This window comes from Carassius carassius, chromosome 9, assembly GCF_963082965.1.
Source record: "Carassius carassius chromosome 9, fCarCar2.1, whole genome shotgun sequence".
Classification (NCBI taxonomy): Eukaryota; Metazoa; Chordata; class Actinopteri; order Cypriniformes; family Cyprinidae; genus Carassius; species Carassius carassius.
Genome location: NC_081763.1, coordinates 25,880,235 through 25,904,189, shown reverse-complemented (window position 1 = coordinate 25,904,189; position 23,955 = coordinate 25,880,235). Strand labels below are relative to the sequence as shown.

At 43.5% G+C, this 23,955-nt stretch overlaps 1 protein-coding gene across 1 annotated transcript in view; it reads right to left on the bottom strand.

Moving 5' to 3' along the window:
* Nucleotides 1-14,696: 14,696 nt before the first annotated feature.
* Nucleotides 14,697-23,955, bottom strand: part of LOC132149430 (protein shisa-9B-like) — a 33,441-nt gene continuing 24,182 nt past the window's right edge. The window contains exon 4 of the mRNA XM_059558667.1: nt 14,697-16,079. Coding sequence (XP_059414650.1) covers nt 15,682-16,079 — 398 coding nt within the window. The 3' untranslated portion in view covers nt 14,697-15,681. The remainder of the gene's footprint in view (nt 16,080-23,955) is intronic.

Below are 23,955 nucleotides of genomic sequence, written 5' to 3'. Positions count from 1 at the left end.
CCATTTCTACTGCCACAAAAGAAGAGTAAATTTCTGTATGTTTCCATTGTCATTTAGGCCATTTTTTTCTGTATGTCAAAGTGGCTGAAATATCTGGATCAGATTTTCTGTCTGGTTTATTATTTATTTGTTGGGATTGATGATTTCAATCGGAAAAGGATCAGGCATAACACAAGCCGGACTCAAACTACCATAACCCACCACCCACCAGTTCACATCAACAGTAATCGATCTTTCTAGTTTATGGTTTTTAGAATACTTGATTTAGGTTCAGATTTAGGTTCAGGTTATTTTATTTGTAAGTAGATTTGGTTTTCAGTATTCCAGTTCATACATCTTGTTCATACATCTTTTTTTCAAACCATACAGATAGTGGACAGCATAATAAATATGATTAAAGTGATCCAAATTCCCATCATCACTTGCAATATTGCCATGTATTGTTTATCACACACATACACACACAATGGTTTTATATACTCTGCATAGACCAACTATACTGCTTTTTTTGAAGCACCAAAAGGTTTTGTTAAGCCACAAAATGCCACATTTGTCATTTCGATTTTTATCACAGTTGTGTTTCCATTCGCCTTTCATCCAGGTTCAGTAGCCCATGTCTCTTTCTTCTCCTATAAATGCACTGAGACAACTGAGACAGATGCAAAACAACAGAAGGAGCTTTCTTCCCTAACATGAAAATGCAGCTGTGGCATCATGTCCCTGTGGACCATAAGATCAATTAAACCTTTTGCTGGCAGAGCTGGAAAATGTAAGGCCCCCTCCTTCCCTTCCACCTTTGAACTGTGGATTTTGAAAAAACAGATTTGTTCTGCTTCATTTTTTCAGGAGGAATCAATTGTGAATGAAATTTCCAGAGGCCCATTTTGACGGACTATTAAAGCACGGGATATTTTTGTCTTCCAAAAGTCAGACCTTCAAGTAGAGTCATTCAGATGTGCCCTATTATGCTCCCTAATTCTATTCTGAAGACTACAGCCGTACTGGAATCACTGCTGCACAGGGAGACCCTGTCTGATAGAGGGCTGGGAAATTAGCATAATTTCTAAACAGCACTACCCTGGCCCTAATTACTGAAGGGTTTAATCAGCCATATTAATGAGGCCACGCTTTAGGCAGGTGAGAGACACTTTTACACCTGAAACAGCGTGTGTCATGGGAGAAACAGGACGCTTTTATGTCCTTGTCACTATCAAAAGGAACGTTAAAAACTACAACAGCCAGTCACATTGTTGATACACAGTTTAACCTTGGTTTCTAGGTTAATACCCAAGCGTCTAAAAACAAAAATAGCATTGCTTTAGGAAAAAAAACTTTTTTAATGAATTAAAAATTTGAATATATGTGCAGGCATTCCATTTCCATTCCATTCCAAATTGAGTCGCGGCTGCTAATTCCTCCCTGAAAGGTTTTTTCACCTCAAAGTTTTGGGCAGGAGATAAGGCTTTATTGACCACCTCCTCAGAAAGGGACGGTTTCTATAAGGTTTGTGTTAGCGGCGGGTGTCTGTCTGCACACACTCGGCATGTCAATACTTTAATCCCTTCTCTCTCGGTCTTTCTTGCCTTTGCTACAAAGTAAAAAAAGAAAAAGAAGGTAAGAAACGATTGCTTGGCTCATCCTCCAGGAAATATGGCCTAATAATTAATTAAATAAATAATTCAGATTCATATCTTTCTATTTCTAATGCATCTAGACTCTTTTTAAAAAGTGTACTTCAGCACACTTTTTAAAAGAGTACTTATTAAGGCAGTGATATAGTTGAAAACAATACTTGAATTTTCAGGCACTACAATTTAATGAATATGTATTATAGTTTGTAGAACTAAGTAAATTTATCTCATTTATCTAATTTATTTTATTTATTTAGTGTGATAAAGTTCGTATGGCAGAGAAGGAAGGAGACCAGGGTCGGCGTACTGAGGCTCGTGGGAACTTTAATACGCTAAATCAAAATGAACGAAACACACAGTCGCGCCACATGCGCATAAATCATAACATTGATACTTTCAGGCTCTCGCTTTCTGTCGGTCGTTTCTCCCACGAGTCCTCAGGTCTCTCACTTTCCTCTGGTTCCCAGCTGGCTTAAATACTGCTTCCCCACGCCAATCACTGCAATGAGAAGCAGGTGTCACTTGTTTCTCACTTAACTCACTTACCACCGCTGATCTCCTCACTCTCTCTCCCGTCGCAGACCTCGCTGAACCACACCTCCCCTGCCACATACCCCCACCGCCCGACTCAGGCCGGGGAGCCATCCGGCCTGCAGCCCCCCCCCCCCCCCCCCCCCCCCCATTCCTGGAGAGGAAGTCGGCCACAGCCATCTGCGCCCCCGGCCTGTGAATCACCTTGAACTTAAATGGCTGTAAAGCTAGATACCAACGGGTGATTCGCGCGTTGGTATCCTTCATGCGGTGGAGCCACTGGAGGGGCGCGTGGTCCGAGCAGAGGGTGAACTCCCGGCCCAGGAGGTAGTAACGAAGGGTGAGGACCGCCCACCTGATGGCCAAACACTCCTTTTCTATGGTGCTGTACTTAGCCTCTCTCTTAGAGAGCTTCCGGCTAATGTACAGCACCGGGCGATCCTCCCCCCCCACCTCCTGGGACAGGACCGCGCCCAGCCCCCTGTCCGACGCGTCAGTCTGCAACAAAAAGGGGAGAGAAAAGTTAGGAGAGTGCAGGAGCGGTCCACCACACAGGGCAGCCTTGACTCGGGTAAAGGCCTGTTGGCACCGCTCCGTCCATTGGACCGTATCTGGTACCTCCTTTTTAGTGAGGTCAGTCAGGGGGCTAGTGAGGTCCGAATAACCAGGAATAAATCTCCTATAATATCCCGCCAGCCCCAGGAACTGCCTCACCTCCTTTTTGGTCTTGGGTCTGGGGCAAGTCGCAATTGCTGCCGTCTTGTCAATTTGGGGACGCACTTGCCCGTGACCCAAGTGGAAGCCCAGATACCTTACCTCCACCCGCGCACTTCTTCGGGTTGGCCGTTAGCCCCGCCCGTCTCAGCGCCTCGAGGACAGCCCTCACATGCTCCATATGCCGCCGCCAGTCGCCACTATAAATGATAATATCATCCAGGTAGGCGGCGGCATATGCAGCATGCGGGCGCAGCACCCGATCCATGAGACGCTGGAACGTAGCGGGGGCCCCGAACAAGCCGAACGGAAGCGTCACAAATTGGTGTAAACCAAACGGCGTGGTGAAGGCTGTTTTTTCTCTAGACATGGGAGATAAGGGGATCTGCCAATATCCTTTTGTCAAGTCCAATGTCGAATAAAAGCGAGCCGTACCTAACCGATCGAGCAACTCGTCAATCCGTGGCATTGGATAAGCATCAAATTTTGACACTGCGTTCACCCTGCGATAGTCCACACAAAATCGCACCGAGCCGTCCGTTTTGGGGACCAAAACAATCGGGCTCGCCCAATCACTGTGGGACTCCTCGATTACTCCTAACCCCAGCATCGCCTCTAATTCTGTCTGAACCACCTTTTTCTTGTGTTCAGGTAATCTATATGGCCGGCTGCGAACCACCACGCCCGGCTCCGTCTCAATATGGTGCTGAATCAGATTAGTACGACCAGGTAGAGGCGAAAACACGTCTGCAAATTCGGACTGTAACTGTCCAATGTCAGTGAGCTGCGAGGGCGAGAGGTGATCCCCTCCCGGGGCCAGGGCGAGGGATTTTCCTTTAATGATCGCCTCTGGCCCGAGATCCTCCTCTCCGCTCACTGCCGTCGCTAGCAACACTGACTCCTCTTCGCTCCATTTTTTAAGGAGGTTGAGGTGATAAATTTGCCTGCAGTCGCCTCTATCTGTTCGTACTACTTCATAATTGAGATCGCCTATTCGCTGTGTGACCTCAAAGGGCCCTTGCCACTTTGATAATAATTTGGAGCTGGAGGTTGGCAGTAATACGAGCACTCTATCTCCCGGTGCAAATTCTCGGAGCTTAGCTCCCCTGTTATACAGCTGGCTTTGTCTGCCCTGGGCCTGAAGCAAATTCTCCATTGAGAGCCGCCCCAGTGTATGGAGTTTTGCTCTCAGGTCCATGACATACTGAATTTCATTTTTGCTATCCGAATGTCCGTCCTCCCAAGTTTCTTTTAGGACGTCCAGCACCCCGCGGGGCTGGCGTCCGTAAAGAAGCTCAAAGGGGGAAAACCCCGTGGAGGCTTGGGGGACCTCGCGCACAGCGAATAAGAGGGGCTCTAGCCATCTATCCCAATTTTTCGCGTCTTCTTGTACGAATTTACGAATCATTGTTTTCAAAGTGCGATTAAATCGTTCGACCAGTCCGTCTGTTTGTGGGTGATAGACGCTGGTCCGTACCGCTTTAATGCCCAATAATTCGTATAATTCGCGAAACGTGCGTGACATAAACGCGGTGCCTTGGTCCGTGAGAATCTCTTTTGGGATTCCCACGCGGGAGATTAAACGAAACAGGGCGTCCGCCACACTCTTCGCCGAGATATTGCGGAGCGCCACTGCTTCGGGATATCGTGTTGCATAATCCACTATGACTAACGCAAAACGATGTCCCCGTGCGGATCGTTCTAATGGCCCGATGAGGTCCATACCAATTCGTTCGAAGGGGACCTGCACTAGAGGTAGAGGGCGCAACGGCGCTTTTGGGGTGGCCGGTGGGTTCACCAACTGACATTCCCGACACGACGCGCACCATCTGCGGACGTTCTCGTGAATGCCCGGCCAAAAAAATCGGGTCATTAGACGATTTAGCGTGGCTGTCATACCCAAATGCCCCGCCATTGGATTGCAATGTGCCGCCTGGAAAAGCATTTCCCGACGGCTCTTAGGTACTAATAATTGGGCCGTATCTTCCTTTGTCTGAGCGTCATGGGTCACTCGATACAACCGGTCCTTAATAACGGCAAAATACGGATAAGAGAGCGCGCGGTCAGGAAGGAGGACCTGCCCATCGATGGAACGGACCTGCTCGAACGCATGTTTAAGGGTTTCATCCTGGGACTGCTCCAGGGGAAAGTCATCGCGGCTGGAAAGGTTTAGCCTCACCAACTCGCTCGGTTCCCCTGAAGCTTCCCCACTGGGTCCGGGTACACACTCTCCCACCTGGGCGCACGCCCCGCTAACCGGGCCTCTCTTTTTCCCAGAGGCATCCACTGTTAAACACCCCAATAATTGTTCAAAAGCTGGCCAATTGGTACCCAAGATTAGTGGATGCCGGAGGCGCGGACTAACGGCCACCTCCACATAATGCTTTTGTCCCCTAAATTTGATGCCTATGGTTTTTATGGGGTATTCCACTATATCCCCGTGCACACACCTCACCTTAACCACGCGGCCCGTATCCAATGCCCCGGATTGTATCAGGCTTTGATGGATGGAGGTCTGGTTACAACCTGAATCCACCAAAGCCTGATAGGTACCCCCCTTAATACTCACGGGTATTTGGTACAACCCGGCTTGATCGGGGGCAGCCTGCGGGTCGTCCGGGATCCGGACCCACGTCCCCACTTCCATAACCGGGCACCGGTCCACAACATGGCCCGGATCCCCGCAACGCCAGCAGGCCGGCCCAGGCCCCCCCGCCACCCTAGTGGTTGGAAGTGGGTCAGGTGATTGACGTGGGGAAGCAGCTGGCCGCTCAGCCAGACCCTCCCCGTGCGGCGGCCCCATTCCCCTGGCCGGACCCCGTGACATGGCGGCCGGCTCTGTCCCTGCTCTCCAACGGGGGGCGGCCCTCGGTGGCCCCGTGTACCGAGACCTGGGTAAAGGGACAGGCTTTGGAGGAAGAGGAGAGAGAGAGGGGGGGGAAGAGAGAGAGAGAGAGACAGATGGAAGGGGTTCGCCGACCCCGGAACACGCCGCCAGCTGATCCTCCGCCAGTTGGATGGCCAGATCCAGCGACGCCGGCCGGTGGCACTGGACCCACTGAGCAGTCCTCTTCGGGAGTCGTGAGATGAACTGCTCCAGCACCACGGTGTTGATAATGGTCTCGGCGTCGCTTCCTCCGGCCAACAGCCATTTGCGGCAGGAGTCCCGGAGCTGCTGGGCTAAGACAAAGGGCCGGCCCACTTCGGTCAGTTCTAGCGACCGGAAGCGTTGACGGTGCTGCTCGGGGCTGAGGCCGACCCTTTGGAGCACTGCTCTTTTTAAGTCTGCGTATACCAGGAGGTTCTGGACGGGCAGTTGTTGAGCAGCCTTCTGGGCCTCCCCTGACAGCAGCGGAATTATCCGGACCGGCCAGCTGTCCTCCGGCCACCCACACGCCTCGGCCGTCCTCTCAAACAGATCGAGGAACGCTTCCGGATCATCTGTTGGCCCCATCTTCGTAAGAGGCATGTGGGCAGCAGGGCTGGAACTGGGGGAGGCCGACCTCGTCCGAACCTCCCGGTCCAGCATGCTCCGGAACAGCTCGCGGTCCTCCCGCTGGACCTGCATCATTGCCTGAAACCGATGTTCGTGGTCGGCTCGCAGCTCCAGCAGGGCTTGATGTTGTTCCTGATGCAGGCCCGCGAGCGATGTAATGAGCTCCGCAAACGGCGTTCCCGATGTTCCTGACGGGGTTTGCATGGCGGCGTCGTTCTCCTTCCTTCCCGGGTTTTCGGCACCAGTGTGATAAAGTTCGTATGGCAGAGAAGGAAGGAGACCAGGGTCGGCGTACTGAGGCTCGTGGGAACTTTATTACGCTAAATCAAAATGAACGAAACACACAGTCGCGCCACATGCGCATAAATCATAACATTGATACTTTCAGGCTCTCGCTTTCTGTCGGTCGTTTCTCCCACGAGTCCTCAGGTCTCTCACTTTCCTCTGGTTCCCAGCCGGCTTAAATACTGCTTCCCCACGCCAATCACTGCAATGAGAAGCAGGTGTCACTTGTTTCTCACTTAACTCACTTACCACCGCTGATCTCCTCACTCTCTCTCCCGTCGCAGACCTCGCTGAACCACACCTCCCCTGCCACATTTAGTAAACTAAATCTAAGTGTAATAATGAATAACACACTACAGTTAAAATGATACACAAGTATACTTTAAATATGCTCCAGTATGTTATCAGGTGTACTTCATACAGCATGACACAAGATTATTAAACGTCAAACAGTTAATTTGACATTATTACAAAGTGCACTTTTTTAGAATGTTAAGAAATATAGTGTAGTGTACTTTAATTCTGAAATGTATTAATATATATATATATATATATATATATATATATATATATATATATATATATATATATATATATATATATATATATTTCAGAATTACACTACACATGCACATTCAATTCAGTTGAGCACACAATGAAATACTACCACAGAAATCTGCAAGATTTTGTTCAAATTCAAGCGACTTTTATTCTAAACATTAATCTCATGCAGTTTAACCAATAAGCAAATGATGTTTTTCTTACTGGTGGCTGTGGAATTTGTGCAATCTCATTCACATGTTTTCGTACCATCTCCTTGCCCCCCAGTCACGGTTATGTTTAACGGTGGACATCTATGCTTACTTTTTTCAAAAATTTTTATGTTTTAATACTAATCACATAGTACTAATTGAAATTGCCAACTTGTATAAATTATGTTTTCTAATGAGATCAGGTTGGCAGGACCTAATGATCGAAGACCACAACCATGACTTTTTTCTGAATGACTTAACGGTTATGGAAGAGGATAAAGGAGACATTAAAGGAAAATTTCCTAAGGTCAGTGAGGGCTTTCTTCATAGAATGGCCAGGAGCACATTAGACAATAATTAAAGGCCTTTGCTTCTTTGAAAAAAGGCCACATACTCCTAGAGTGAAGTAGCTGACAGCGGTGTTAAAAGTTATTATTGAAAAATAGCTGATTAGCTCTCATTTGGAAGAACTCATGATTGAAACTGTGCTTTTCTAAACTTATGTACTGCAAAGCCTTCGGCAAAATCCAAATTAGTGCTGATTCTCTGTTTTGCACATCAGTGCTGCAGATATAAACCCTCACACTATCTCCTCAAGGTATTGATCAATTTTGCTACAAAGCAATTCTGGCAGTGTTTTTTAATACTTCCAAAATTCAGATGTCCTCAACCTTACCAGATATTTGTCCTTACTAAAAGGAACGGTTCACAGTTAGGATTTAAATTCTGCCATTATTTACTCACCCACTCATGTGACTTCCTTTATTATATGGAAGCATGAAAACGTCAGTTCATTCAAGTCAAATCAAGTCACATTTATATATAGCCGTGCCTTATACAACACAGATTGTTTCAAAGCATCTTACATCAATTACTGTATGAAATATTTAATCTCAGCTATAAGCAGCTCTACAGAACACAGATATTATTTATCTCAGTTTAGTTCATTGTTGTTTCAGTTCAGTTCAATAACTGTTATTGTTGCTTCAAGTTTATCATTTATGACCCAAATTAATCCAACTATAAAGCAGCTCTGCAGAAAGCAATAGTGTCATTATTCATCCCAAGACAGTTCAGTGCAGATTAAGTTCAATTCAATAAGTGTTTTTATTTTCATTATTCTGTTTAAATTTTCTTTTCATTCAATATTGTCAGTGCAGTTAAATTGATAATATTACTGAATATTAATGGTCTTTATTGTCTTATTTCCTCTAAAAGCATGGAAAGAAGTGACAAGTTCTATTTTTCTAAATAACTTCTTTTGTGTTACACAGAAGAAAGAAAGTCATAAGGTTGGATCGGCATGAGGGTGAGAAAAAGATGACAGAATCTTTATTTTTGGGTCTAAGTGGGTGATGTTGGCCAAAATCAGCTATTTGTTAGCACTCTCATTCATTTTTGTGACATCCAAAGTGGCAAACTTTAATGAGCCTTCCATAAAGAATATATACAGTACTGTGCAAAAGTTTTAGGCCACTAGTATTTTCACCAACAAAAAATAGTTTTAAGTCAGTTATTTCTATCTTTTGCTGTAGTGTGTCAGTAGTAAATATCAGTTTACATTTCCTAACATTATTTTTGCTGTTAATAGTAATAATCCAGTGATAATTTTTTGTTTGCACAAGGAGTCTGACAGCAGCCAGGGCTCCGCACAGAGATCTGATCTCACCATCATCAGTCTGTCTGGAATAACATGAAGAAACAGAACAAACTGAGACAGACTAAATCAAGAAGAACTGTGGCAATGTCTTCAAGATGCTTCAAGAAACCTACCTGCAAAGCTACCTGAAAAACAACGCACAAGTGCACCTAGGACAAAAGCTTTTTTTTTAAAGCATAGTGTGGTCACACCAAATGTTGATTTTTTATTTTTATTTTTTATTCTGATAACAGAGCTAACTAAGCCAAGCTAACCAGCTAAATCTTTACCCCTTTGCCAGAATAAGCTACAATATTCCCATATTCAAGTATCTGGTCTGTGAAACAACACATTTTGTGCCTAATAGCCTATATCAGAACATTATGGCTCATCTTCACTGCAGTATAAGGCACATCTTCCCAGACAACAGAATCTGCCTAAAATCATTTGACATGTTAAACATTAGCATAGTTAATGTAAAAAAATTAATAAATCCATGTATAGAGGAGACATTTATTGTAAATATGTTTTGTGATTTGAACAGTACAACAGTGCTTAAACTTTCAACTTCCACATAGAAATGTTACATAGAATACATTGTTTAAAAAATGTACCTTAGTGTATTAAATGTGATCTGCGAGCTGCAAGATGTGCTCTGTTTCCCAGATGCTTCGTTTTGCATCACCAATGAAGTAGACACAGCATTATGACTAACTGAATACTATATTGACACATTTTCAAATAAAGCTGGATCACAAAATAACCTTCAATAAAAGACACTCAGGTTTCATTGTATGATTTGAGCTTGTGCAGGTATTACTTTGGCGGGTAATCCTCAGTGCTTCGTCTATGAGATTTACAATATAGACCACTGAACTGGACAGACTTGGTCTCATCAGCAACTACTATGTTACTACTTACGAATATCAAGTTATTGTCTAACTCTTTTGGCTTTATGTGAAGAATATGATATGAAATATTTCATAAAAGAGTGTGATACTATAGTATACCATCGGCATAACAGCATTACCAGAATAAACAAATAAATCAATGAATTTCTGACTACTTGTCATAAGTATTTGAGGTATTACTTTTCAAAATGAGATTCTAGAAAATCGCATTTGAGTGTTTAAAATGAACCAGTTAACAGATGCAAATACACAAACCAACATCAATATCAATTGCAGTGGGGTTATGGGGGTTTTCAACACATGAAATAAAGGGCAATATCATTTAGCACAGCTTATTATAACATCTGCCATAATGCATTCGCTCAGCATCTAAACTTCATGATCACAGCATTAAAGTTGTTCAAATTTTCAGCCCTTTTGTGATGTAATGTACACCTGACTGTTCAAGACTGCGTCTGTTATGTGCTAGCTTGTCATGTCTCTAACTAATAAATAATACCTTGTGCTGATGTCAAAAGATAAAAACCTCTGTATGTTCTTTCTATGCATTCATTCATTTCCAACCCTAATAACCCATGAGTGAAAACATAAAAATGACATCTAGTGACTGTTAATGAACAGCAAGGCACAATGATAGGTGGAAACAGAAATCAGTAATAAGAAGACCCTCCTATGCATCATACATTTCAACACATCTGAGATGAATTCACTAAGCAGTTGCACCACATTTTTTGTGAGGTATTTTAGCTCTTTAAATCTTTATTCACTAACAAACCATAATCCAGGTTAACCAGGTATTATTTACATTGGTATAGTTCTGTTTGGTGTATTAGGTTACATAAGTGGTCCAGACTCTTTGCACCAATTGTGAATAGCAACAAAAATAATCTTTTTACATTAATGGTAAATAGAAGTGATATTTGTAAATGTCTGAGCAAAGAGTTTAGGTATGGTCACATTGGTGAAATTTCAGCTAACTTTTGCAGACAAAAAGGTACATTGTCTATTGTCAATAGTGTAGAGATTTATGAAGCATGCTCACATAGAAGTCACGTTTAAACCAGCTTAAAGCAGGTTGTTGTTGAAATCACGTGACCACCTTGAACCCAATGCAAAATCTGTGTTAGGAAAATCTCCTAGATTCTAAATTACTTCTAAATTACTTGAATTCACTTCAGAAATTCAACTGTAAATGAACTGTAAATTAGCCTTAGCAAACACGATTGATTATTTGTACTGTACATATAGTTTAAATAAATATTAGCTTTAAATTATTAGATTTTCTGTGCAAACATGCCTGATTTACTATGTACATTAAGATTCATTCACACTAAGTTTGATCATGTGAAAGTTAGACACTGAAATTTATATCAGCAACAGCAGGATATGTCACACTTAACATTTTATGTTTTTAGTAAATAATAACATATAATAATAATAATAATGCATTCAAAATGTGAAAATATACTGCCCAACACTTTCCTGCAACACTGCAAACCATGAGTCAAGAGATCATTCTGTAACATATATATTTTCTATTGGTTTCGAATTTGTTTTTTTAAGCAGATTTATAGGTCAGAACTTAACTTTTCTCCAAATCAAAATCTGATATGCAAGACAACACTTTTTTCTCATTTGTTTCACTGTTTGGTTTATGTGTAGGCATGGCAATGATTGAATCAAGAGTGACCAAGCATGTGTAAGTATAGTATGACTGCATCTTAATGTGTATCATAGATTACTTCATATTCACAAAATCATGCAGTATTTATTTTGCTGTATTCTATATTGCGCAAACTGTTTTTACCTTTGGTGCTAAAACAATGGTAATAAACGAATCAGTGGGTGCAAATCATTCTTAGTGAATTCTCTCCCAATTGTTAACCCAGATTATTTCCCACATGCCTGATTTCTATATCACAATGGCGATTTCATATGTTATATTATGCAGTCAGACTAAAGCCCTGGAATCCAGCTGTGCAGGTCTTTTTTAGCTGCATGGCGAATCTTGACATTATCTGTGCTAATCCATTTCTGCTGTGTTTGGAGATTTCAGAGGGAAAGGTATTCACTATGAGATTCAATTCCAAGAAAAGTGCCCCCGGTGAGTGATCCTGTAGTGCGCTCTGAGTCATGAGGTGACCTGCAGTGAGACACTCAGGTTTAATAGATGTTGAGTGTACTCAGTGACTGACAGACCAGCAGCCAGTATGTCAGGCTTAAGTAATGGTTTGTTGCAGGCTGTTTGGCTGTGACGCACAAAGACAGTATTCAATGGCATGAAGAAGACAAGCAGTTAAACTGGAGTCAGGGCTTGTATTATTGTGCAGTGTATTTTTTTTTTTTGAGTGAATTCATAGGACAGCTGAGGCCAAAATTAGACACAATACTGATATTGCTATGTTATTAAATCTTGACAGAGATTTTTATTTCTCATCATACATAATCAATCTTAAATTTACATGCAACATGATTTGGATTCCAACTGGTCTAAAGATCTTAAAATGTTTTATTTATATGCGGCTTGGCTGGTCATACTAGATTTATGGAATCTGAAATTTTTAGCTTTTGTAGCTGTCTTGCTGTTCTAATATTTGTTCAAATGGCTTAGGGGGTGATAATTTATTCTTGTTGGGCTTTAAAACATTTCAGTTTGCAGTAGAAGACATACTACACCTAAAATGTCACTAGCTGACAGATATAATTTACATAGCTGTCCTGAGAAGCTGTCGCAGTCTCTGTGGCAGCCTTTCACTCTAGGAAAAATCTGTTCAAATACAGCCCAATGTGCTCTGTATTGATTTTATTTAAAAAAATTCACAGGTGTTTCAACCGTATTTAGAAACACCTGGATTTTAGGGAAGAAAGTAATGTCCATACATTTTTGAGTTAAGTAGATGGGTTTGTTTCTTCATCAGAACAGATTTAGAGAAATTTTGCATTACATTATTTGCTCACCAATGGATCCTCTGCAGTGAATGGGTGCCATCAGACCGAGAGACAAAACAGCTGATAGAAACATCACAATAATCCACATGTAAGAAACAATACTCCAGACAATCATTTACTGTCTTATAAAGTGAAAGAAAAAGCAAAGCAAGTTTATTTACATAGCACATTTCATACACAAGGGTAACTCAAAGTGCTTTACAAATGGGTTTTTGAGTCTAAATTTAAATGTGACTAATGTTTTAGCACATCTGATCTCTTTTGGAGGCTGATTCCAACTGCGGGTGGCAAAATAGCTAAAAGCGGACTCCCCTTGTTTTACCCCTTGGTATTTCTAACTGATTTGATCCTAATGATCTGAGTGCTCTGTTAGGTTTATATTCAGCAAGCACATCTGTAATGGTCCTTTTTAGGTCCTAGGCCAGGGTTATTCAAATCTTGTCCTGGAGGGCCAATGCGCTGCAGAGTTTAGCTCCAACACTGATCAAACTCACCTACCTGTGATTTTCTAATGATCCCAAAGACACTGATTAACAGGCTCAGGTGTCTTTGATCAGGGTTGGAGCTAAACTCCAGGCATTGGCCCTCCAGGACAAGATTTGAATAACCCTGTCCTAGGCCATTGAGTGATTTATACATGAGTAAAAGTACTTTAAAATCAATCCTTAATATAACTAGAAGCCAGTGTAGGGCCCGAGGACTGGTGTGATATGCTCAGACTTTCTGGTTCTAGTCAGAATTCTGGCAGCAGTGTTCTGGATGAGCTGCAGCTGTCTAATAAAAGCATAAACAAATCCATCATTAAACCATTTTAACTGTACACTGTCGCTTTAGGCTACAATTCGAGTCTATAAACCATAATAATGCTTCCTTCAGTGAAAAAGTCCATCCTCTTTTGTCCTCTCATATCAAAATCTTATGAACACTTATAAATAGTGCTTGATCAGAGCATATTTCTCTCCTGATTACAAACACAAACACTGTAGTCTAGGAGTTCCTTGTGTGGCTGTTTTGTCTCTCATTCTGATGGCACCCATTCACTGCAGGGAATCCATTGGTGAGCAAGTGATGTAATGCTAAACATCTCCAAATCTCTTAAGATGGAGAACAAACTCATCTACTCTACATCTCGGATGGCCTGGGCTGAGAACATTTTCAGCAAAATTTCATTTTTGATTGGACTATTCCTTTACCTTAAAGTTAAAGTGAGTAATTTCTGTGCCACTAGCAGCAGGTCAGTCAGTGACATTTAGACCCTCTAATGGTCAAATATCACTGCACAGTTTTGTAGGTCAGAGTTCACCAAACTTAAAAACAGCAGAATACAAACACAAATTCTAGTGCGGCCACCCCTTAAGTTTACTATACTAAAACTGAGAATGGGTTTCCTACTTGTGAAATAAGTGTGTGTGTGAGTGTGACACTGCAGAAATCTGCACTGCTAGATAAGTAAATGTCTTTTTATTTTCACTATAAATTAGCCTGCTAATTTGCCATCTCGATTTAGGTAAATGATGTAGGTCATTTTAAGTGTACTGAGATAAAGCCACTTGTTTCACAGCAATCTAAGTTTATGTGATCCACATTATTCACAGCCAGATACTTGGGATAATTTGAATGTGGATGACAAAACACTGAATGCAGCATTTTATGCTAATTGAAATGGTTCACATTATGTTGCTAAAGACAAAAGAAACTACTGAATCAGTTTTCAATACCCAAAATACTTGGAATGCAACAATGGCAGTGTTGTAACCATCTTGTTCAGTATCAGAATTAACCATTCACTTTTATCAAACCTAACATTGAAAAGTAATGAATGTCTATCATTAACCCTATGGTACTTCCTTTGTCTACAGTCTACAGTTGCACTAAAAGATAGGGCCATACAATATGTGAACACATCAGAGAAAAATGGCAAAACAGAAAGGAAAATGTGTATTTTAGAACACTGACAATCAACATTTTCTTCTGGAATATGACAGCCGTAAACAATAGGTTTGTTTATATTTTATGCATCTTTGTTATTGAAGAAACACCATGTGCTCACTGAAAAGCACAAGAGCTCTCATATAACGAGTTCCTCTGTTGGAAAGGCACAAGCCCAGTGTTTTTCAGGGTATAGCGTGTTACTTTGCTACAGGAGGTTTTTGGTGCACACGCTCTGGAAAGTCTTGAGTGTTGAGATGAGAAGAGCTAGAGACATGATTGTCCTCACATCATCTTTAACCTTCTAGACCGATGTCTTTTGCTTATCCGAGGAAGCTTTTGACATTTTACATCCTTGGTAACATTCTGTTATGTACAAGATTATGAGAAAACAGGACAGTGTACCTTGAGGGACTTTCTCACAAGCTTTCAGGTTGTTACGAATCATGACAGTTGTGCCATCTAGTACGTTTGATTGCATTGATTGTTTAGGGTTTAAAGGTGTCCTCATCACTTTGACGGACGGCTTTGTGACATACTCATCACTACAGGTCAGATTATTCATTTGTAACAGAATGGACACAGAACGAGTTCCTTTGAACAATGTTACATTCTCCCATTCAAATGAGGCCAGGGCACACCTGTTCCATGCCCAGCCGCTCAAAGACAAACAGCACACATACAGCCATGCAGATCTTGATCTGGACCGCTCAGTCAATCCTTCCAGTAGGACGGGGTCCTAATCCACACTTCTTCCTCTATCAGGCTTCCTTTATTATCCTCATTCTCCGATCCACAAATCCACTCAGGCCTGGGCTCGATAAACCCGATGTTGCAGCCCCGTTCACACGGTCACCTCAGTCTTGCTGTTGGTGACAAAGTACGGATGTGGTGGCAGGTAGTGCTGGCTGTGGGCAGACGTCAGCTCGTTCACTTGCTCCATGGTGGTGCTGTGTCTCTTGGGGGCGTACATGTGCCGGCGACCCAGCGTTTCTGTCATCTCCCAGCCCTTCAGCATGCCAGGGTTGGCAATGGTGTTCGAGCCAAAAGCCAGCGGGTGAGAGCTGTGGACCTTGGTGCTTTTGGACTTGTGTCCGTTCTGCTTTTGGCAGGGCAACTCTGGGCTGTAAGGGTTGGTGGGCTCCTGCTCCAGGCTCACCGAGTGCATGGGAAGAGTGCCTTTCGCTGCCAGGTCGGCTAGGTGCCGTCTGTTGGTGTAGAAGTTTTCATTTGCTTTTTCAGCTGGAAAAGAAAGACAGAAGAGCAAATGTGAGAAAAAAAATCAATAACACTTCATTAGTCAGATGCAAAAAAACAACCTGATTGCAGATTTTTTTTTCATCCCCTCATAAGTACCAAATAATTACACATTTAATAGATCAAGGGTTATCATCTTTTTTTCCCAAATGAGCTATATTTTGCTCTGAAAATATTTGACAACCATTTCCTCATACAAAAAAAAAACAGCAAGTTTCTGTATAGAAACGGTTAATTATTTATTGACCACCATGTCATTATAAACTAGTTATTTTTCTAATTTCCGAAATATTTTCACAAATACAATTACATTCTCAAATAACACAACATATACACTTACTTTTAAATGTTTGAGTTCTGTAAGTTTTTTTTTTTTTAAGCAATGTTATTGATCAAAAGTGACAGTAAATGTCAAAATTATGTTACAAAAGATTCTGAACTTTCTTTTCATCAAATGTTCCTGAAAATCAGCATAGTAGAATGATTTCTGAAGGATCATGGGACACCGAAGACTTGAGAATGAGATGCTGAAAATTCAACTTTGCATCACAGGAATAAATTACATTTTAAAATGTATTCAAAAATAATAATATTTTGTAATAATATTTCACAAGATTAGTATTTTTACTGTATTTTTGATCAATTAAATGCAGCCTTTGTGCATCAGCAGAAGACTTATATAGAGCATGAGTTTGATATTTTTGGAATTACATGAAGGTGAGTAAATAATAATTTCGAAAAATATTTATTTAATTTTATTTAACTAAATCAATATATATATTGATTTAGTTAAATAAATCAATAGCATTCTACTATGCTGATATATATATATATAAATTATGGTTTCTTTACAAAAATATCTTAGTGAAGTGAATGCTGATATCTAAGAGTACCTCACATATTTATTATAAGACAAGCTTTTAAGTTGGAATTGTGAATGGCGACCAAATTAGTTAGACTGTTTGGTGCTGTTATAATGCTAATGTCAACATGCTCTTCACTCTTTGCTTCAAGAAAATGTGTTTTTTGAATGCAAAATTAGTCTGGATTGCTTCCATCATCAAATGGAAATATGCAGCTCTTCCTGCTCTTTTTTTCAACCAGTGGTAGTCGATCATTGATAGCGTGAGACACAACTTGCTAAGACCAGATCAGACAACAGAGTATAAGTGATTCTTATGTGTTTACAGACAGTATTACTAATCATTTCTGTTTTTATGTGTGTGTTACAACATTTTTTATAAAATCCATGGAATGTTGCTAACGGTGTATCACCTTCCAACTCAGCCAGGCTTTAATTGGGACTGACTACACTCTGCTTGAAGTCCTCCTCATTTCAGTATGACATTTTAGACATTTTAGACATTTTAATTAAATATCCTTCAGTTGACCTTTTTAACAGCTTTGACACCCCAATGAGTCACAGTAAACCGCAGATCTAAAACCTCATACCAGGAGGCCAATCGCAAAATAAGCCAGCCCGACGAGAGAAGAGCTGACCTCTGACGAGACTCTTTCATTGACATCAATGCGCTGAGATTAATTTCACATCAGAGGAAGGTAGCGCACTGAACTCAAATGTTTCAGACCCCCAACTGTGGCTTGTCTCCTGGGCTTGTCTCTAACAAACTGTCCATTTTTGGTTTCCTAGTGATCAGTCTGCACAGACAGCACTTCAGTGGATTAACAACTGAGTAGTTTCATCTGTGGCTGAAAGTCTCAAAGCATCACTATCATCACACATTTCTGCTTCGGCTGGTTGTTTGTCTGCTGTTTGCTAGCTGTCATCTCACTGAAGTTTTTTGATAGGCTTCACTCTAATGCCAAACGAATTGATGTGAGAAGTATAAAGTGACTATGTTACTACCAAATGTTACCACTGCAGTGATGGGCGCATTTAGGGGTGGGGTGGAGTGGGGGTATTGGACAATGATTTCTGTAAAGTGAAGTGACATTCAGCCAAGTATGGTGGCCCATACTCAGAATTTGTGCTCTGCATTTAACCCATCCGAAATGCACACACACAGAGCAGTGAACACACACACACACTGTGAGCACACACCCGGAGCAGTGGGCAGCCATTTATGCTGCGGCGCCCGGGGAGCAGTTGGGGGTTCGATGCCTTGCTCAAGGGCACCTAAGTCGTGGTATTGAAGGTGGAGAGAGAACTGTACATGCACTCCCCCCACCCACAATTCCTGCCGGCCCGGGACTCGAACTCACAACCTTTCGATTGGGAGTCCGACTCTCTAACCATTAGGCCACGACTTCCCTGTAAACCTGTGAATCATGCGAGTTCATTGAGATTTTGACCAGCAGGCATCATCAGAATGTGGTGTTTCGAGGGCTTTGAAACAGTGGATCATTTTGCAAAGCAATTGGTTCAACTGATTCGAAGTTTCGAAAAGGTTTGTTTCTTCCATCACTATAGAACGCAACTTAAGTGATTTAATTATTAATTATTTAAAATAAAAGAATCCGGCAGCTCAGCGGCGGTACAGCAACCATGGCGACGGGGCGTGGCGTCTCCGTTCCCTCCTTCAGGTGATCGAGGGTTAACATACGTAACCAAGAAACTCCCTTTCAGTCGGTCACTCTCGACGCCACGTCGGTGACCGACGAATATGGGATCCCTATCAAAGCGCCATGGGTGCTGCCCCTTCCAGTGCCCTGTGCGAGCCGCCTGCGCCCCTATTAGGTGTAGGCCGGGGCTCAGAACAAGTAGCTCCACTCACCGTTGTCAAAGCACTACCTCATTGGGTGAGATTGGATAACACTGGGAAAACGTACCCGGTCCACTTGGAACCGGGACGCTGCGGAAGCCCCATCCTTCCGGAAGGAGGTCTCGGAGGCAAATACACATATAGCATCCGTTTAGGAGTATACAGAGAAATTTGAGGTGATTAAAAAGGCTATACCATGGACTATACACATACGAGTACGAAGGCTATAGAACCTAGCGAACGTGTTAGGGGTCGCCCAGCCCGCAGCTCTACAAATATCTGTCAGCGAGGCACCACGAGCCAGCGCCCAGGAGGAAGCAACACTTCTAGTTGAGTGAGCTCACAACCTGAACGGGCAGGGCACATCCTGAGCCTGATAAGCCAGGGTTATGGCATCCACAATCCAGTGGGCCATCCTCTGCTTAGAGATGGCACTCCCCTTCTGCCGGCCTCCGTAACAGACAAAGAGCTGGTCTGAGGTCCTGAAGCTTTGTGTCCGGTCTACGTAGCACCTTAATGCTCGGACGGGACAAAGCAAAGCCAGGGCTGGGTCTGCCTCCTCCAGGGCACGTAGCCAGGCCGGGGCCTAAGGATTACCTGGGAATCAGCCGGCCCGAACTCTAGGCACGAATCGTCGACCGAAAATGCATGCAGATCCCCTACCCTCTTGATGGAGGCCAGTGCAAGCAGGAGCAGAGTTTTCAATGAAAGAAACTTTAGCTCAACTGAATGCAAAGGCTCGAATGGGCCCTGTTGTAGTGATTTAAGCACTAGAGACAGGTCCCAAGAGGGTATACAGGGGAACCCTCTAAGGAACCTGACGATGAGGTCATGCTTAGCCAAAGACTTCCCATTCACGGGGTCATGGTACGCAGCAATAGCAGCAACCTGGACTTTGAGGGTGGAGGGAGTCAGCCTTCGCTCCAGACCTTGCTGCAGAAAGGACAGGACGACCGCAATCGGGCATCTGCGGGGGTCTTCTCGGTGAGAAGAACACCACTCGACGAACAGGTTCCACTTCAAGGCGTAAGCGTGTCTTGTAGATGGTGCTCTTGCCGAAGTGATGGTGTTCGCTACCTCTTGGGGTAGGTCACCTAGAACCTCTGCATCCCGTACAGGGACCAGACATGGAGTTTCCAAAGGTCTGGACGCAGGTGCCACATGGTGCCCCATCTCTGAGTCAGTAGATCCTTCGTCAGAGGAATTGGCCAAGGAGGGGCTGTCGCAAGGAGCACTAGTTCGGGGAACCAGGTCCGCGTGGGCCAATACGGTGCTACTAGCAAGAATTGCTCCTCGTCCTCCCAGACTTTGCACAGTGTCTGTGCGAGAAGGCTCACTGGGGGAAATGCATACTTGCATACTTACCCTGAGACTGTATGACTGTTGTATGTGGCCCCCCAGCCGGTGGTGGAGGCATCCGTGTAAACCACAGCATCTCTGGAGATCTGCTCTAGGGGCACCCCTGCCCAGAGAAATGCAAGATCTGACCATGGATTGAGGGTTTGGCGACAGGCCGGTGTAACTTGGACCCGGTGAGTGCCGCGCTTCCACGCCCACCTCGGGACTCGGCCATAAAGCCAGTGCTGAAGCGGTCTCATATGTAATAGGCCGAGCGGTGTAAGTGCCGCCGCGGCCGCCATATGCCCCAGGAGCCTCTGAAAGAGTTTCAGTGGGACCGCTGTCCTGCTCTTGAATGTATTCAAGCAGGCTAGCACCAACCGTGCACATTCCTCTGTGAGGCGTGCTGTCTGTTCGACTGAATCCAACTTCATAGCGAGAAAAGAGATCCTTTGCCAAGGCGAGAGTTTGCTCTTTTCCCAGCTGACCTGAAGGCCCAACAGGCTCAGGTGCCGGAGCACCACATCCCTGTGCTCACACAACTGATCTCGAGACAATGCTAGTATCAGCCAATCGTCTAAGTAGTTGAGAATGCGAACACCCTGCTCTCTGAGAGGAACGAGAGCTGCCTCCGTGACTTTCGTGAAGACACGGGGAGACCGGGACAGCCCGGAGGGCAGGATTTTGTACTGATATGCCAGTCCTTCGAAAGCAGAAAAGGTCTGTGGCGCGGAAGGATGGACACATGAAAGTTCACGTCCTTCAGGTCGATCGCTGCAAAACCAATCTTGGGGACAGACGCACCTGAAAATGCGTTTCTGTGTCAACACTTTGAACGGTAGCCGATGGAGCTCGACTGCGTCGCCGAAGAGGCCGGTCTGGGACACAGGGTCATTGAGAAACCGGACCTTGTCGGTGTCCTTCATGTCTGCCAGACCCAGCCAGAGATGGCGCTCCTGGACCACTAATGTGGACATCGCACGACCCAGCGAACTCGCGGTGACCTTCGTTGCTCGAAGCACAAGGCCAGTGGCGGTTCGGTGTTCTTCCAGAAGCGCTGGATCATGACCATCCTCGTGCAGGTCCTTCAGTGCCTTAGCCTGGTGCACCTGCAGTAACGTCATCGCGTGTAAGGCGGAAGCAGCTTCCCTGCAAGCCGCATAGGCACTGCCGGTCAGACCAGACGAGTGCCTACTGTGACCCTCAAACCACCTACTGCCACGCTACTGCCGGAAGTGGTTCTCATCTGTCGGCTGCCAGAACGAGCCCGAGATCGTGGCCGCAGCAACGGGACTCCTCCCCCCTGAAGGAAGCGTAGCCTGGTTCGCAGCTCCGAGATGGTCATATTCCCGCAATGAGAACATGACTCATCCACGAAAGCCACCTCACCGTGCTCGACGCCCAGACACGTGAGGCAGCGATCGTGACCATCACCCATTGCCAGGTAACGACCGCACCCAGAAACACACGGGTGAAACAGCATCCTTATAAGGACGATCCGTCGTCTTTACAAAGGCGCACCCGTGAAACTCTTTTAGAGAAATTTGCTCTTTAGGAAATGCTCTTTTAATGCTGAGGCGCACAGGGGAATTGGCCGCTTGCAACACGACAAGGGTAGTGCAGCCTGAAGTGTGCAATCCACTCGACACAGGAACGATCGCCGCTGAAGCGCCGTGTCGCCAACACACGAAGCTTCCGAGAGTGTGCTGTGTTCACAGCAGACACAGTTGAGCAGAGCGATACTAACGCTCGGCTCCGAAGCGAAAAGCTGAAATGCATTGCACCTGCTGCCTTCTTATACAGATATCAGCGGCAGCTGGATGCAGTAATTGCATGCCAATGTACATTGGCTCGTTTAGTTTACACTCGAAGTAGATTGGTCTATCGAAACGATATCCCATATTCGTTGGTCACCGACGTGGCGTAGAGAGTGACCGACTGAAAGGGAACCTAGATTACATGTAATCAGTTACTACTCAGCACTGTTGATAGTACAAGATAGCACTGTTAGCATACTTGCCAACCTTGAGACCTCAGAATTAGGGAGATATTAAAAAGGACCGGGGGGGGGGGTGTTGTGTGTCGTCATATATATCACATACACAAACGATGTGTCGTCATATATAATATCACATACACAAACGCAAAGAAAAATGTAATTCATTTATTTGACAAATTCAATTCCATAAGGCCTCTCCTCAGGAGGTTAGACCCTAATTTGTTGAATGAAGAGATATGAAATAGCTAGATCTTATCAATAAACATTTATTAATTCATAGCCTAATGCAGCAATTACATAAGTAAACTCTCAAAACATTATAATTATGACATTTCATTTTTAAATTTTCATGTAACAGTCTAAAGCTAAATAAATAGCTGTTCTTGCCTTTCATTTCAGACATCTGCTTCTAGGGGCCGTTCACATATTACATCTTTTTCGCGCTCAAGGTCGTTATTTCAACCGTAGGTGCGTGGCCGCGGTGAGCACGCTCATAATGGAAGCAACGTGGTGTGCTACTTTTTCCAGGCGGGTTTTTCCTTCTCATCTCCAGAAATATATCTAGTAGTAAAGCTAATGCGAGCCGAGGTGAGGCTAGAAATCAATTAATCCTTTGCTGATACTTCTTCGTCGTCATCATGGAGAGCGCAGTTTGGTTGCATAGCAACGACAGACGCCATGGGAGCGCAAGCATAGACATGTATAGAAAGGCTAGATGGCTCAAGGCGGAGTCAGCTGTGTCGTCACTTGGCGGCCATCTTAGGTCAGGAGACTGCGCTGCTGCTCCCTGCTGCTGTGGACGGAAGGTGAGTGACATACGCCAACTAAAATGCTCGTAACTTGCTGAATTCTTGACGGATTTACAAACGGTTTGGTTTATTACAAACCTTATTAACGTGGCTATGATTTGTGCTGATGCCGATGTTTAAATTGTAGCTTCACGTTTTGAGAAACGCTTAACATTGCAGCGTAGCTGTGTGTTTCATGGCTGCCCTCTACTCTAAAGTGATACCACAGTCGACATTTTCAATTATTAACAGGTTTCCTGAGACCAACAACGTTTCTTGACAACCTAATCTTTTGTCTAAATGTCATTTTGTGGATGTGGTTGTATTTATTTGCTGGCTAGAAGTGAAGAGGTCGTAAGTGAGTCACCAAGCAATTGTAAATTGGTGGGAGAGGCAGGGTTAGTCTTTCGTTTCAACATAGCTTTGAGTTACACATGATTTCCAAGTGGTTTGGTTTCTTAAAAACATCTTTACATTTGGATTACTTTGTTGGTTTTTTGTTTACAGAACTTCTGATTACGCTTGTGGAAAATGAGAGGAGGAGAGGGAGGGAGCTGTATTGATTATATTGTATTGATGGAAAGAGTTTTGTGTCCAATTGTGTCTTAATGTTTTTTTTTTTTTTATGTATATTTTGTATATTTTTTTTGTAAGTTTTTTCTAATTGTGTGCCTTTGGACCTAAGTAAAAAAAAACAGAAAAAAAAACCCATCTCTTTTCTCTTTATTTTACAGAATGGCAACTTGAGACAGATTTATATTATACATAAATTTACACATGTATTTAATAATGTAAATATTAGTAATAAACTAAATTGCACTATTTCATGTTTCATGTACCTTATAAATATTGACATCATTACTGTGTGTGTGTATGGGTATACCTAGTACTTTACCTGTCTAGTCTACTTAATATACTATTTTCTTAATAAACTCCGTGGCTATAATTTTTCACAAGTATGCAGTTAAATAGCCGCATCCCTGAAGTTTATGACACACCAAGCCGTTTGAAAA